General features: G+C 33.9%; 2 protein-coding genes across 2 annotated transcripts; both read right to left on the bottom strand.

Moving 5' to 3' along the window:
• Positions 1–930: 930 nt before the first annotated feature.
• On the bottom strand, positions 931–3,238 carry LOC110794659 (tetraspanin-8). Its single transcript, XM_021999626.2, has 2 exons — positions 2,557–3,238; positions 931–1,529 (listed from the first exon to the last, which is right to left on the bottom strand). The coding sequence occupies exons 1-2, from the start codon at positions 3,067–3,069 to the stop codon at positions 1,224–1,226; spliced, it is 819 nt and encodes a 272-aa protein (XP_021855318.1). The 5' UTR covers positions 3,070–3,238; the 3' UTR covers positions 931–1,223.
• Positions 3,239–6,054: 2,816 nt separating this feature from the next.
• LOC110794639 (protein MIS12 homolog) lies at positions 6,055–13,431 on the bottom strand. The gene is made up of 7 exons (XM_021999609.2): positions 13,251–13,431; positions 13,105–13,162; positions 12,217–12,336; positions 8,665–8,760; positions 8,402–8,540; positions 6,443–6,571; positions 6,055–6,348 (listed from the first exon to the last, which is right to left on the bottom strand). Exons 1-7 carry the CDS (start codon positions 13,370–13,372, stop codon positions 6,290–6,292), a joined length of 723 nt encoding a protein of 240 aa, XP_021855301.1. The 5' UTR covers positions 13,373–13,431; the 3' UTR covers positions 6,055–6,289.
• Positions 13,432–15,593: the final 2,162 nt, after the last annotated feature.

Genomic DNA, 15,593 nt, shown 5'->3' with positions numbered 1-15,593 from the left:
ATTAAACTCCGACATGTAAGATAGTGACAATTAAATATTGTCGCAACTTGCGACCTTTGACATGATTTAAATTGGAAACTAAAATATTTAACTTATATACCCTATTATACATGTTACAAAAAAAAAAAGTAGAAAAATCTTAATATTCTAACTTGCTTCTTTATTTATTCGACAACCTTATTTACATATTTTCATAGTAAAAATATAACATTGGTATTAAAAAAATCTGATGACGCATAGCTTACGTGGCGCCTATATGTGTCAACTAAACTGCGACACCTATGAAAAAATTGGGTACGAGGTATGAAATTACGCTTTGTTTGGATAGGAACATAAACGAGAAAGGAAGTGAGTGAAAGAGGAGTAATAGGCCAATCCGTGGACTATGGACCATGGTGCACATAAAGCTTGGTGCACCATGTGCACCAAAAGAACACATGTGCATAAACAAAAGAACATGCAATATAATGTTTTACTTTTATGTTATAAAAAATCACAATTTATTAAAAATATAAAAAAAAATATGTCCATGTTCTTTTTACGTAACCAGATGTTCTTTTAATTATATACTAATGTTCTTAAGGTGCACCATGCTCTATGTACACCATGGTCCACCTTCTAAATTGCAGTAATATGAAGGGAAAGATGAAGCTCCTGTTTCGCTCCAATCTCTTTAATTTGGAGCGATGCTGTTTATTAAGAAGGGATAACAAATGGATCTCCTCCTTTCCTCTCTTTCCCCCAACCTCTTATCCAAACAAGAAAACTTGTTTCCTTAACTTCCATTGCCATTTCCGTTTTCGTTTCCCTTTCCCTTTGCTCCCTTTCTCTCCAATTTCCTCAACCAAAATTAGCACTCCCACATTAAGTAGTAGAAAATAAGAATTGAGAGAAGACATTACCAAAAAAAATTAATAACAGTTATAATAATTAACACAAGGTATAAATCAATAGCATGAATCTCCAAAAGTTAACAATAATAAATTCCCAAGCTATGACCTAAATAAACCCACTAATTAAGTAAATCATTTCCTAAATTACAGATAAATCCTGCTTAACACTTGAAAACAAAAACTAATTAAATAACACAATCCAACCTATAAAACTAATTGAAGAAACTAAACAGAAAAGAAATGTGCGCTATGATAATAATCTAATTAACTATGCTAGAAGTGAAACACACCATTAATTAAGCTAATCTAATTAAATTAAATTAAACTAAATTAAGGGTACTTATGAATAGATGAAGGAGTATAATTGTTGCGAACAGCGCAACAACCAATCATGTAAATAACAAAGAGAATGAGAATGACGATGAGATTGAAGATCAAGAAATGTCGCCACTCCATCCTCAGGTTCGCAAGTACACCTGCCTTACATGACTTGCAATCGTAGCACAACTTGTTCTGTTCATTATTCCATGTACTGCAGTCGGTATCCGATGAGGCGGGACCGGATTTCGGAACCTCCCAGTTGGTTGCGTTTTTAGGTGTAAACCCACATGATGTTGGTGGCTTGCAACAGCTTGACTGAAAACATAAATTCAAATACGTCGCACGATTACAAAACAATATATATTTTTAAACTATTTTACGTGCCAAACACTGTAGTTATTGACATGCATGTACTATGTACATTACAATTTACAAACGTTGACATAGATGAGCCTAAATCATACTGGTCATAAGGTACTTTGTAATCAGAGGCGTTAGGCGTATCTATGTTATAGGTAGGGTAGACAATTCTCCAAAAAATAAAGTTAAAAGAATAAAATGCTTTAAATAGAAAATCATGAACCAAAGTAAAATGTAGATTTGTATTTCTAATTGTTATAACGGGATATTGTGGGTTCAATGACGGTACACTACATTTTAAGTATATTCTTAAAGTTCATGATTGATATAAAATTCATCCCATAACCTATGCTATAAATTTTTATGGACATCACTTTTTGCATGGTACGTAAGGAATATTATTTAAAAAAAAATCTACTTTATACTCCGTACTAAGTAATTGGTAGAAAATATTTACCCTATTTCAATATATATAATATCCTAGAGTACACCACTGCGTGTGACTTTGACTCATTGCTAAAATTGCAAATTCAATTAATGAAAATAAATACAACATGTCCTATGACTTTTTATTAGTAAATTAATTTTTTATCCCAAAAAATATATATAAAATGCAAAGATAACTCTCATCAATAACCGAAAAATACTGTACCAAAACAATAGGGGATCAGTTATATCACACTCACACACATTTAGATTTGCATTCAAAGTTTTTATATTTTTCTTAAATGAATACATTGTCAAAAAATCCATTTTGAATTTGTGTTTAACACTTAACAACAATCATAAAATCACACGATCAACATTAGAAAAAGAATACATGCACTACTCCGTTCTTCTTTGTTCTACCCATTTTGAATATATTTTGTAATTTATATGAAAACAAAAGTTATCAGGTGAGATCTTGTTTCAATTATAAACATTTAAACTATTTATAAAAATAAAATGTGAAAAATGGATGATAATTGACAAATTTAAGTACCTGAATTGGAGACAAATTATTCTTGAGAAAATCAGCCCCATCATTGGTATAAACCCGATCCAAAGACCCACAAATTTTAGTGTCAACCAAACAACTCCGAATCTGAACCCAATTGTTACCATTAACAACATGTTTTTGTAACCAATGATTAAAATCACCAACCCTATACTCCTCAAACCCTACACCGGAAACCGCCTTACCGGCACCCTTATTCGTAACCATAAACACAAACACCGAGAATATACACCAACCAATCATAATACCAACCACCGCGACGATGTAAATCCAAAGAAGCGAAGTGATTCGACACCATGAACCGATCATTCCTAAGAGTGAGATCGTCAAAAGAATTAGGCCTACAATAAGAATAGGCCACTCTACCATTTGTTGACAATGTGTTGGACTTCCATTAATGAAGAAGTGAAGGTAAATGAAGATTGCGATTGCTATTAATGATATTATTGTTGTTAAGATGTTTAGGGCTGTGATTAAGATGTTGCTTAATTTCGCCATTGTTGTTGTTAATTATGATTAACAACGTTTTATGATTATTGGATTAATTGTGTTTTGGAGTGATTATGAAAATGAACTATAAATATGGATCAAAGGGGAGAATTTAGGGGTTTTCTTTTTGGTTATGGGAGAATGTGGGGGGTTATGGGGTTAGACTTCAACGGTTTACGGGAGGAAAAACGGTTTTTCTAATTATTTATTAATTTAATTTTTTTAAATTTTGTTTTTTTAGAATTTGGTTTATATAATTTAAATGACGGAAGTAACCTTGATTAGTGCATCATCAGATTACCAATGACTCAATGAGGCAATGGTTAATCAGTATATAACCAATCTTACGACGTTCTGCACATATAATCATATAAATGAAGTGATCATATCATTCCTTTTTTTTTTTTAATTCACTTTTATTCAATTCATTATTTATTGTAAAAAGAACATATATGTTTATACAGAAAAATACTCCGTATAACATAAGTTGTACAGTTGGTTAAGAGGGTAGGAAGTTAAATTTTGGACAAAGAGGTCCGATGTTCGATCCTTAATGCTGATTAGTAGCGATGTGGCGTAATAAGGAGTGTTATCGTGACACGTATGCGTTCTTAAGAACGTCTTTTAATGTATTAGTATAGATTTACTAAATAAACACATGTTAGTTCCATTATTAAAATTGAAAATCACAAACTCCTTTACGTCTGGTGTACGACAAATATTATAAGTCGAATGTAAGTTTATCTAAATGCTTAAAAATTACCTATACATAATGTAAAGTGAAGTATTTATTTTTGGATAAAATGTTTTCTTTTAATAAAAATTATCCTTTCAAAATCATTGCTACGTATATAAAGAGGTAACCGTGTAACACTTTAAAAAATTTATCCATCAAAATGAATTCATAATATATAAAATTTCTCAAAACTGGTTAAAAGTTACCAAAAATTAGGTTACCTTGTACATCAAATACGCACATACCTATTGAATTAAGAATAAAATGAATTTTATGGCTCATAACCCATATGGAGTACTTCGTAATAAAAATATTTACGAGATTACATTCGTTGTTGGTATATCTGTCAAAAATTGACCCGACTCGAAAATCGATCCGAACCTGACCTAAAAATACTGGGTATTGAACAAGATTTTGTGACCCGTAACCCGATTTTATCCGAACACGGGCAACCCGGAGAGTAATGAGTCAAAATCGGACCGAACCGGTTTTTGACCCCGAACGATTGAAAATCATTGTATTTATTGTAATAAATGAGATTATGAGAAAATTTAAGCATAATAAACACGTTGTTTTTACTATTCTTGTGTGTAATATGATTTTAATTTGAATTATACGTCATTTTTGACTAAATATAAACTTGTGTAGACCAATTGAGGTTGGCATGAGTGATTAAGGGGCTATTGCTCCTTAACCAAGGTCTTAGGTTCGAGCCAATTGGGAGGGATGATGCCTATCAAGATACAGGAGAACTTACATAGTGTTACTCCGTACTAATTACTAAAGGTAGTCAATCATATTCCTTGTATTTCATTTTGCTTGCCATGTTTTGATTAAAAAGCTCTCATAAAATTGATCAAATAGTGTAAATAAAATGAGACGAAGGGAACATTGATGATGCTCAATTAAAATGCTAAATCACCACCTAACAATTATGACGTACAACGAATCCAAGTCTCCAACTGCCACTACTAAAGTATTCAATTCTAGGCTTCTAGCAAAAACGCAACTCCAACAAATCTTATTCCTAACTTGGGAATTATAGAGTTCATCAATAATGTTTAATCTTCACTCTTAGCGCACCACACGTCATGGTGCACTAAACTTTCATCCACCATTTATGCCTTTGTTTATTTTGGAAATAAAGTCGGAATTTGGAAGGTGGTTCATCTAATCACAAATTCGATCTTATTTAAAGATGATGTATGTACAATAAATATAGTATAACGGAGTCGAAGTTGAGTTAAAATGTTTAAAATTTATTTAATTATTGGTGATAAAAAAAATTCGATTTAGTGAAAATAATTCATTTAAAATTAGTAATAATGTATAAAATAACTATGTAACTCTTTAAAATGTTTATCCATTCAGAAGAAACGATAATATAAAAGTTATTCAAAGCATGTTAAAAGTTACCCCGATATACAATATATATAATAAATTTATTGTGCACCTAACCCGTGCAAGAGTTTTTTTTCATCTAATATGTATGTCTAATCTTCATTCTTTGCACACTACGCGTCATGAAGCATTAAACTTTATCCGCCACTTAATGTACCGCTTATTTATTTAGGAAATAAACTCGGAATTTCTCTTTTATGTGCTTAATTATTATAAACTCTATGTGCCTATTATAAATACAATGCCTTACTTTGCCCTCTTCTCCTTCCCACTGGTATCAACACATATAATTAAAATAAATGCCATTGTATTTTCTAAAGCATTACAACCACATTTATTATAAACATGTTCTAAAACCTTAAGTTTCTTAACTAACATCTTGAGTACCAATGGTTCAACCATAACATCAGATACTCCTTCTCCTTCTCCCTCTCCTTTCAGTCGCCGGGGCTTTCCTTTTCTCCTCTTCCATTCTATACTGGAGTCATTGTGAGCATTGTTAAACTGGTTTCTATCTCAAGGAGATGATTTTGTTCTGGTTGCGGTAACTTTGATTGCAGTGCTTTTTGTTTTTGAATATTTATACATATTGCTAATTTTATTACTCCTTTTATGTAATTGAAAGAATAATCCTGCAAGCTGCATTCTCTCAATACTGGATCTTTAACTGTTGTTTTTCATTTGGAGATGTCAGAAGCGGATTAATCTCCTTGTAGAGTTGTAGTAGAACCATGGCGAAGCCGGGGGAGATAAGGAAAGCTTCAACTACGAAAAGGAGAGGGAAAGAGAGTCTGTGATGCTATGGGTGAAGCCATTGATACTGAAGATGTGAGTTACGAATATATGGTTTTAGGAGATGAATACTGTAACTTAAACTTCCTGTAATCAAGTTAAACAAGTTTTACAGTTCAAGAAACAGATAATCATGCCAAACAAACACATTGATTGCATGAAATACTGACACGCATCAGATTACAGACATACTGCGGATTAATCATACTCAAGCCTGTACTTTCTACTACAATTCCAATAGTTTGGATTGAATTTGTTTGATTACAAACCTAATCTTATCCCTGATCTGACACCTGAAATTCAAGAGTTCATCTTGGTCTTGATCTCCTCAAGTTCATCCAACTCCACCTTGAAAAGACCTGCAATAAAGATGAATCATCCAATTATACCACTTTCAGAGGTAAAAAGAAGCTGGATAATGTAACTTCTTGTTTAAAAAACAGATTAATGTACCAATGCTGTCGCTGAGTGTGGGGATATCTCCATTTGCATCATTTTCCCTCTCCCTCCTACTGTCTTCAATCTCTTTACTCTTCAGCTGCTCCATTTTACGGCGGAGTTCAGATGCAACATTCATAAGCTCTGCAGAAAATTGATGATTCACATATAAATTCATCCTACTTTGAGAGGTTCGAAAGAGAGAAAGAGGAGCATGGAGAAACGAGCAATGTTCGTTTTTCATTGCAAAACCTTTTAAATTTTTAATGTAAATCGTCTGAAGACTTGAAATAGGCCTAAATCCTGATCAGAGTTTCTACTAAGCGGAATGTTGTCTGGGCTAAGTTTTAAGATGCGATAAGGGGGTCCCCTTAGCAAGGAAATAGAGAGGAGCTTACCAAAAATAGAAATAAAAATTAAAAACCGATTACCATACGATGTCCTAAAAGAAACTTGAGAGTTTCTAAAGAACATGTAATTTTTAACAGAGTCAAGTGAGCACATATATAGCATCCCAAGTTCATGACTTCAGATAAAATTTGAAGCTGAACTGTCTTTTAAAGATCTACCTCAATGTTCAGAAATATATTGCACCAGGCTGGATTCTGGAATAGAAGGCTCACACTAATAGGAGATCATATCCATAACAGAAGCACAAAAAGTACCAATTGGTCAAAATCTATGTTGCTCAGACTCTTATTTGGGTGTCGTGTCTGACAAGGGATCGGAGGATCCGAAACTCCTCTGACACTCTAGATGTACTAAAATTCACACAAGGCCACTATATATTTGGGTCTCGTGTCGAAGGATCGAGGGATCCGACAACCGACAACCCGTCAACCAAAGTGTCGAAGTAGCATAATACAAAATAGACACTGGACTGTTATGTTCAAGACAGACTAAATTTTAGCTCTGACTTGGCCGTCTAGACATACCCCAATTATGTGTTGGGCCATATGCAGATAAGCTGTACTCCGCATTGACTTAGATAGGAGAAAACATAAAAAGGTTTCTCTGAGCATAATGATTGTATCTTTCCATAAGACTAATGGGGTGGAGGTGACATGAGATCGTGTGGTTCTGCTTAGCTTCTTTGTGTCTTTGGTGACTGGTGCTTTTCCTACATTTGCTTTCAGCTGTCCAGCATGATTCGCTTGCTTTCTTGTAATTTTAATAGAGGATGCTTTTTTCCGTCAAAAGAAAAAATAGAGGATGCATTTTCTCTGACCTGCTATGTAATTAGTACTCTGTTATTCAACAAGTTCTATTTTTTTAACTGAAAAGATGCTCTCATCATTTTGTAACAGCAGTCGGCCAAAGACTACTGTGATGACTCATCCTGCTTACGTGTTCTAGACGTGCTTTAGGGGTTAAGAGAACGGCTGATGTGGCAGAGTTTGTTAGCCAGAGAGCAGAATGTAATTAATGGGGGGACAGTTGAGAGAGAGGCAATGAGAAAGTGTGAGTTGTCTTATTTCTTTTCTTGGGAGAGATCTAAGTCTCTAAAAATCTTAGGGTTATGTAATCATCCTTCAAAAATCTATCAAAAACCTATCTTCTTTGTGTTCAGCATTTTCTCTTTATTCCTTAGTGTTCTGATTTTGTTATTTCAATTCATTAGCATATACTCAGAAATAGATTGTCCACAAACCAAAGAGTATCTTATTTGCCAACAACAACGCCCCAAAAAATTAAAGTAAAAGAACTCTAATTATATGGCTCCAGAGAGCAGATGACACCTTGCCCCCTTCACAACTCTCAAAAGACCAAAATTTTAGTTCAGCCTAAACAAAGTACGGCCAAAAGTTTGTAGTCACTACAATTTTTTGTACATCACCATCTAAACACATTAACACAGCAGAACAACCTCCTCACATAAAGTCAGAGAGAAAAAAGGACAAATCTGCTTATTGAGAGAATCAATGCATGCTTAATGTCTTGGAAAGTTGGAAGAAAAAGCACTTGATCGATTACCTTGGAACATGTCATGTTCAGAACTTTTCTCATACAGTTGTAATGTTTCATTCACAGATGAGATATACTGGTTGCTCATGGTAGATTTTCTTTCTAATTCTTGCAATTCTTGGTTCAATTCAGCGCACTCTTTCCCAGCCTTGGATCACAGATTGAAATAGAAGAAACATAAGACTAGGACATAGATGCAAACATAGTAGATAATACAAATATCAGGACATGAAAGGTTTTCCTGCATAACACTTTGTACAACATTTTCTTACCTCTGCAAGCTTATTCCTTAGATCAGCAAGTTGTGCTTCTACCTGCTCATCCTTAGGATCATCTTGGTCCATAAGATCATCACCAGATACTTCATCCTGAAGAGGGATATCAGAAATTATTCAAGCCGGAAACGATCATATCAAAACCAATAGAAATTTCACTAAACACTTCCAGGACTGCCAAAGTGCCAAGCATCACAGCAACTAACTTGCTAGAATCAGCAATATTAGTTGATAACATTTGTAAATAATTGGTCATGACAAGAATAGAAGTGTAGAACTGAGAGTCTAAAAGATGGTCCAGAGCAATACAACAGTTTTCTTTTTAAACCCAGCAATACGACAGTTTTAGTAGCACATAACACATTGTAAAAAACAGTCTGTCATTGAACTGATCAAGGCATCATTCTACAAAGCTTTTTAGCAGAAGTGGTGAGTTATTGGTCAAAGCAGAGCAGAAACTATATCTAGAGTAATTCAAACTATTGCACCCAGGCATCAAAATATAAAAATATATGCAACAATTTTTTACATTGTAGAAAAGACTACAAAGAAATAGCTTAGTGGCTAAAACACTCATTCCAAACAAGAAGTCCGCGGTATAAATCCACTGTCAGAATTCCAATGTAACTCCTTGAGATCGGAAAACAGTAAAACAGGATTTCGTTCAGTTTTAACCATTTAAAGTTTTGACGGTCAACTGCAAACCCAATCTGCATGCTCAATAGCCAAGCCTCTGGTTCACAATCAGAGTAGTCGGGTTTAAGTACCTCAGTCGGGTTTAAGTACCTCAGTCGGGTTTATATAGTTATGACTACCTCCCATTGGCATGTGTCGCCCAGTATCAACAATTATCAGAAGTTGGCAATTCAGAAACTAGGGGCCCGGATTAGATTAAGTGAGTTTATTCGTGGGTTCTCAATCAAATCATCAACGACATCAGGTACCCGCTATACACAACAGCCACACTAATGGAAAGGGTAACCATCATTTAGTTAAAGAGCCAACTGACTCAACTGCCAACAAAGCACAGCAAAGACAGTACTTCACTAAGGTTCCATTCCCTAGGCAAATGAAAGTCCTCTTTATTTGGCATAAAAGACATCAAAAGAAGAAATTTTATTGACAAAAGACACAGCTTAAGATGGAGAAATCGCGCTAACCTAAACAAAATCATTCTTGTTGAGACCACCTCGGAACATAATGTAAGCATTATGCCAGTATTATGTATTCTCCTTATTTTAACCAAAATCCATTTAGTTAACGCCCAGAGGGGGGTAGCTTTTAAATATATTTGTAATATCAAAATAGTTTCTTATCCTCATGTATTTATTAGGTAATCATAGTTCACTGTAACTTTGTACTAAAATCTTGAGCTTGTGTTTTATACTTATGTACTTTAACCCAGGATTCTTAATGATAGATTGGGGATCCCAAATGTTACTCTTCCTCTTGCGGCATCATAGACTCAGTGTCTCCCCCAGTCTCAATACCAAGACATATAGGATAATCATTTTTGACCCGACTCCTCACCTCTCACAGGAGTTCGGTACTGCAGCCAGCCATATCATTGTCTATGCCACTTGAACCAAATACAGGATAAAACTGGTCAGAAGCAGCAGCACTAGAATTAAAGGTCAAAGTTTGTAAAAGAAAAGGAGTAGAATAAGCCACAATGAATCTCTTAGGTGAGACTTTTTGGTCAGAAAGTACAATGTACACAATGCTCAAAAAAGTCAAATTTCCCAGCTTAAGACAGGTCTTGCATTCAGAATTTTATATGTTCACTTCATCCACGAACAATTGATCCTTTTTTAACTTAAATTATAAACTTTCTTCAATAAGCAAACAAAAGGAGCTCCACATCCACCATTTAAAGGCCACATCACTAGAAATAATTTTTTGTTATATGACAAGGGTATCCCCCTTTTAACAACTCATAAGGATTCAGTATACGAGGACCAAGGAAAATAATCTTCTTGTGTCCTTGCCCTCATACTGACCATCGAGCACACTCTGAGCTGGTTGTGCTTGCTAATGAGAGGAAGCCTAACATTCAAAAGAACTTCACTGGTGGCTCAAGATGTCATATTGTGCTGCTAAAGTGCTAATGCAGATTCTCAAATTCTGAACCCAAACTTACTTAGAAGCTTCAATAAAACGGATTAATGAACAATTAGAGGATCACAATAGTGTCCCACTGATTGACATGATCTATAATATGGCATTCTTCAACCATAATCAACTCCTACATAGTTAAGCTTCACTACTACATAGACCGTCAAAGAGCGTCTGCATTTCTCAACCTCGTCTTTTTAGAGAAGAAGCATGATTAAATTACCAAATACGTTTGACCTTCCTAGCTAATAAAAACAAACAATAGGAAACGGTCTACATCCTAGGTTGGGAAAGATGTATCCCTTTTTTTCTAAAAAGCTTCCAAGATATATCTCAAAAGATAGGAATGTACTCATAATGTAACTCCGTGTAATACTCCTATGTACCCAAATTTCCAAATGCTAAATTAGACATTCAAACCAATGTAAATAAGACACCATTGTCACAAACTCACAGTATGCACTTACTTTAGACTAGATAGGGGCCTTTAAGGAATTTACATTAATATCATCATTAGCAACATAGTGCCTAATCCTTTGGGTTGGGGAGGTTCAAAGGAATTGGGTTAATATGTAATTTACTTTTTGAGGACTGCTTGTCTTCTTTTTGATTCTACTCCTTTTCCAGAGGGTTAATATAATTTTAAAAATATCTTATCCAAAAAACAACTACAAAGTATTACATAGTGCCTTGTCCTAGACGAATGATACAAAAGAGATACATTTCCAATAATGTGAAATTTGAAAACAAACATTGAAAGCTTACATTTCTAAAACCAGTCATCTTTAGCTATGAATAGTTTTATAACGAAAATGGAAACGTACATGGTTGTGGACTGTCGAAGCATAATCTTCAACATACATCATGAAGTAAACTATTGGAATAATAATAGATCCTCCGTCTTGTCTCTACCTGAAATTTGTGACTCAGGCATTTCAAGGTCGGCATTTTTAGTGGTACAGTCAGTCAGAGGGAGTAAGTAGTACCAGTTTAGTCAAAGCTCCTTTTGTTTGCAAATCTTTAATGCTTTCCATTTGATCTGTTTTGAAATAAGCTCTTAACATTTCCTTTTTGGTAAGTGGTGTCTCTATGTCTTCCTCATCACACAGGCAAGCTTCCCATTTCACTCTTATGGATTTCTTAAAAAGCATGTCATTTCTCCATTTTAAAGTTATTGGCAAGTGAAGGGAGTATATAACACTATTTGCAAACAAATTAGTCGCCAACAAAATATTGTGGTTTGACAACTTTTCATGTCATACTAGAAAGGCAGAATTTGGAAACGTGAAACACCAAAATACAAACTAAATCCCAAGAGAACCTATGTCTTTAGCAGTTTAGCATCAACCACGAAAGGGGGAAGAATCCTTAAAAATATAAAAGTTCACAACTAAAAATAATCAATCAATAAAAGTTTCGGATCAGGAAACCTACCTCAGAAGGTAATGAAAACCCACTAGGAACAGTGAAACAGTGGCGAAGACAGTATTGCTCCCACATAATAAGTCTCTTATCCAGAGATGCTTGAATTGTATTTCGAATGCTATCAATACCCTGCAATTTCAGGGTAAGAAAATAAACAGAACTGCAACCCATGGATAAAAGAATATGATGAAGCATGTACACAGAATACATGAGAACTGAGAAGCAAGATATCAACAGAGAAACCATTCCCAACAGCCCTTAAGGACAGAACCAAATTGTAAATAAACCTTAATGACTGAAACTGAACAGCCATGTGTGCATCTACCGCGGTCCCTCAGTTACTTAGAGAGGTACATTTGCTCAAACACAACACTAAGAATGAATCAAGGCTCAATTTTGCTAATTTACCCTAGCATACTAGAAAAACGCACATACTCAAATGACCAAAATCGTTAAACGAGATAAGTTCCAGGTCCTATTTAAGCCATCATTCTCAGTACTCAACGCATCCCACTGTATTGAGAAAACCACTGTACAAGGAAGTAATCAGATCAGATACTCCGACCTGATTTAGCCATTTTCAATATTCAACCAACTCAATTACTCAAATTTCACCCAATCATCAATAACCTCTTAATGCCCATCTAAATTCATCCAACTCCACAAAATATTCAAAACTCAAATTGGTTACCTCAATTACCCTAACCCAAAACCTAAATTCTCTTAACACAAAAGAAGTTAATCCCCAGTAACAATTACAAATTACCCAGACCAACTATATTTTAAAGAATATTGAAATTATCATGAAATTGCCACAAAATAATACACAAATATAGAAGAAAAAAAATAAGAAAATAACAACAGAATTAGGGGTAAGTAGCGGAAAATTGAGAGTACCTTTTGTAGATCTTCAGATCTGTCGGTGCCATCAGTCTTCAGCAAATTCGACGCTTCCCTGAAAAAAATCAGGGTTTCAAAAGTGACAAATATGAAAAAAAATTGCGCGGAAATTAGTTTGAAGAGAAGAGAGAAAGGAGAGGTACAAGTGAAAATGATGGAAAGCGCCATCGATTAATTCGTCGACAATATTGAGGGATTCGTTGATGAAGAGCTGAGGTTTTAGGTTTAAAGCCTCGAATACCGCTTCACTTTCGCTGCCTTCCATTTCTACCACCTATAGGAGAGAGATTGTTTGAAGAGTTGCTCTATTCTTCTGTAATGTTGATGTTCTTTTCCCGCCAAACATGACCATTTTTTTTATTAATTTTTTTGCAAATGAGGTACAGGAACAATATAAATTACAAATGGGAGCGGGGGATTCGAACCTGAGACCTATTGTAATATGGTTTGTTTTTTTCAAAATTTTGTATGAGTCGGACTTATGCGACACTAGATTAGGTTTCGTGTATGTACCGATCTTTTAAGACTACTAGTATTGAAGCCCGTGTTTGTAAATTTTCGTACATTTTTGTGTTATTATTTCATCGTATATAAATAGGTGTTTTATAAATTATATCTATAATAGAAAGTTAAATAGGTCCCTTTTCAAGTTGGAGTGTAAATATGTTCTTAATATTTTAAATGTTTATGCATAAGGCGCTTATAAGAAAACCGAGTTATGAAATTGTTAGTTCAATAATGGTAAAACTCGAGTTGTAGAGCTGCTTTTGCTAAAACTCGAGCAATTTCTTAAAAACTCGCTTCGGAGAAAAAACGTTGAGTATTCAGAGATGCTCGATCTCGTTATTCCCAATAATGTATATCGCTTCTTCCAAGACGTGTCCCGTTCGTTCCGCCCGAAACAATCCAGTTAGTTCTCCAGACAAAAAATATTAGACATCTCATCTTCTGTAACCAATAATTTTGATGTTATTTGACATACAATAATGGATTTTTTGTCATTTAACACCTTAAAAAAACTAGTTTTTGTAATTTAACACCTTACTTATTTTTTATTGTTTTTAAACACCTTAAAAAACAAAAAAAATTAGAAATCAACACCACTTGACAATTTTTGTTAGAAAAAACATTAGTTTTTAACTATGCTAAAGTTCCCAAGGCATGATATGGTGGTAAACAACTCCTTCTACCATCAAATTATGCTTTGGAAGTTATAGCATGATTAAAAATCAACGTTTTTTTCTTATGGAAATCGTTAAGCGGTGTTGATTTATAAATTTTTAGATTTTTAAGGTGTTTAAATATAATAAAAAATAAGTAAGGTGTTTAATTACAAAAACTAATTTTTTTAAGGTGTTAAATGACAAAAAATCCTACAATAATTTCTATATGTCTATTATGGATTTGCACCCCTTTGTGATAGATAAACCTTTTGGATCTTGTTAACCAAAGAAATACGACTTTGCGCGATAGTTAGCTCAGCCCCAATCAAGAATCCCTAAGGACTTCCAAGAATTCTTGTTATATATACGTTCGTTCCAACTATCAATCATCTTTTCTAGATTCATGATATTGAATCAATCGAACGAACTTCTAAGACTTGTTCCACTTTTGGAAGACCTAGTGTTATGTCACCAGACCATGATTTTTCATATATAAATGTAACTAATGTATCCCCTTCATAAATGCTTTCTCCATAATAACCATGTAGTGTTGCTCCTAGAGTAGCTAAATAGGGCTTAGTCGGTCTTATTACTACAGAGTCAAATTGAACAATTAGAACTTGACCCGATTTTATTAGGTGCGTTCCTTTTTTGGTTATGCATACATTTTCAAAAAGAAAATGTCCATGATCAATTTTGGTGGATGTCTCTTCACAAAAATGATAATGAAGAAAATACCAATTCAACTTGAATGGGTTAAAAATGATGTTACTCAATGGATCGAGATTATAAATTCTTTCATTTTCATCCATTAAATAATATTGAAATCTAAATGGTTGAAAGGTTTGTTTTAAATTGTCAAGTTGCAAATAATTAGTTTCCAAAATCTATTTATGAGTTATTAAATGGTAAAATGAAAAAAAAATTTAAAAAATTGAAGGGTTGTTCCTAAAGGACCAAATGAATCCCTAATTGGAATTAGGGGATCTTTTTTAATTACTTATTTGGGATATTTGACACCCTAGCTTGAATGGACCTATTCGAAAAAAATTGAATGATGACAATTTTTTTTTTAAATGACATTCTTTGTTTATACCCAACAACGTACTGTCAGTTCTTTGGTTTTGTTTAAATGATTTTTGAAGTTTTGTCTTTTGAATAAATATAAATGGAATAAAGTGGATTCATATTGGTATGATCTGATCCCTCCTTTTTTCAGATGATGAATCATTTCTTTTACTGATATGTGAAATAGCGGATTTCACTAAATTGACCTTTAAGAAATCTTGAATCATGTATGGTTTTTTTTTTTTTTTTTTTAAT

This window comes from Spinacia oleracea, chromosome 5 (genome assembly GCF_020520425.1).
Source record: "Spinacia oleracea cultivar Varoflay chromosome 5, BTI_SOV_V1, whole genome shotgun sequence".
Taxonomy (NCBI): Eukaryota; Viridiplantae; Streptophyta; class Magnoliopsida; order Caryophyllales; family Amaranthaceae; genus Spinacia; species Spinacia oleracea.
This window is presented reverse-complemented; position numbering and strand designations above follow the sequence as displayed.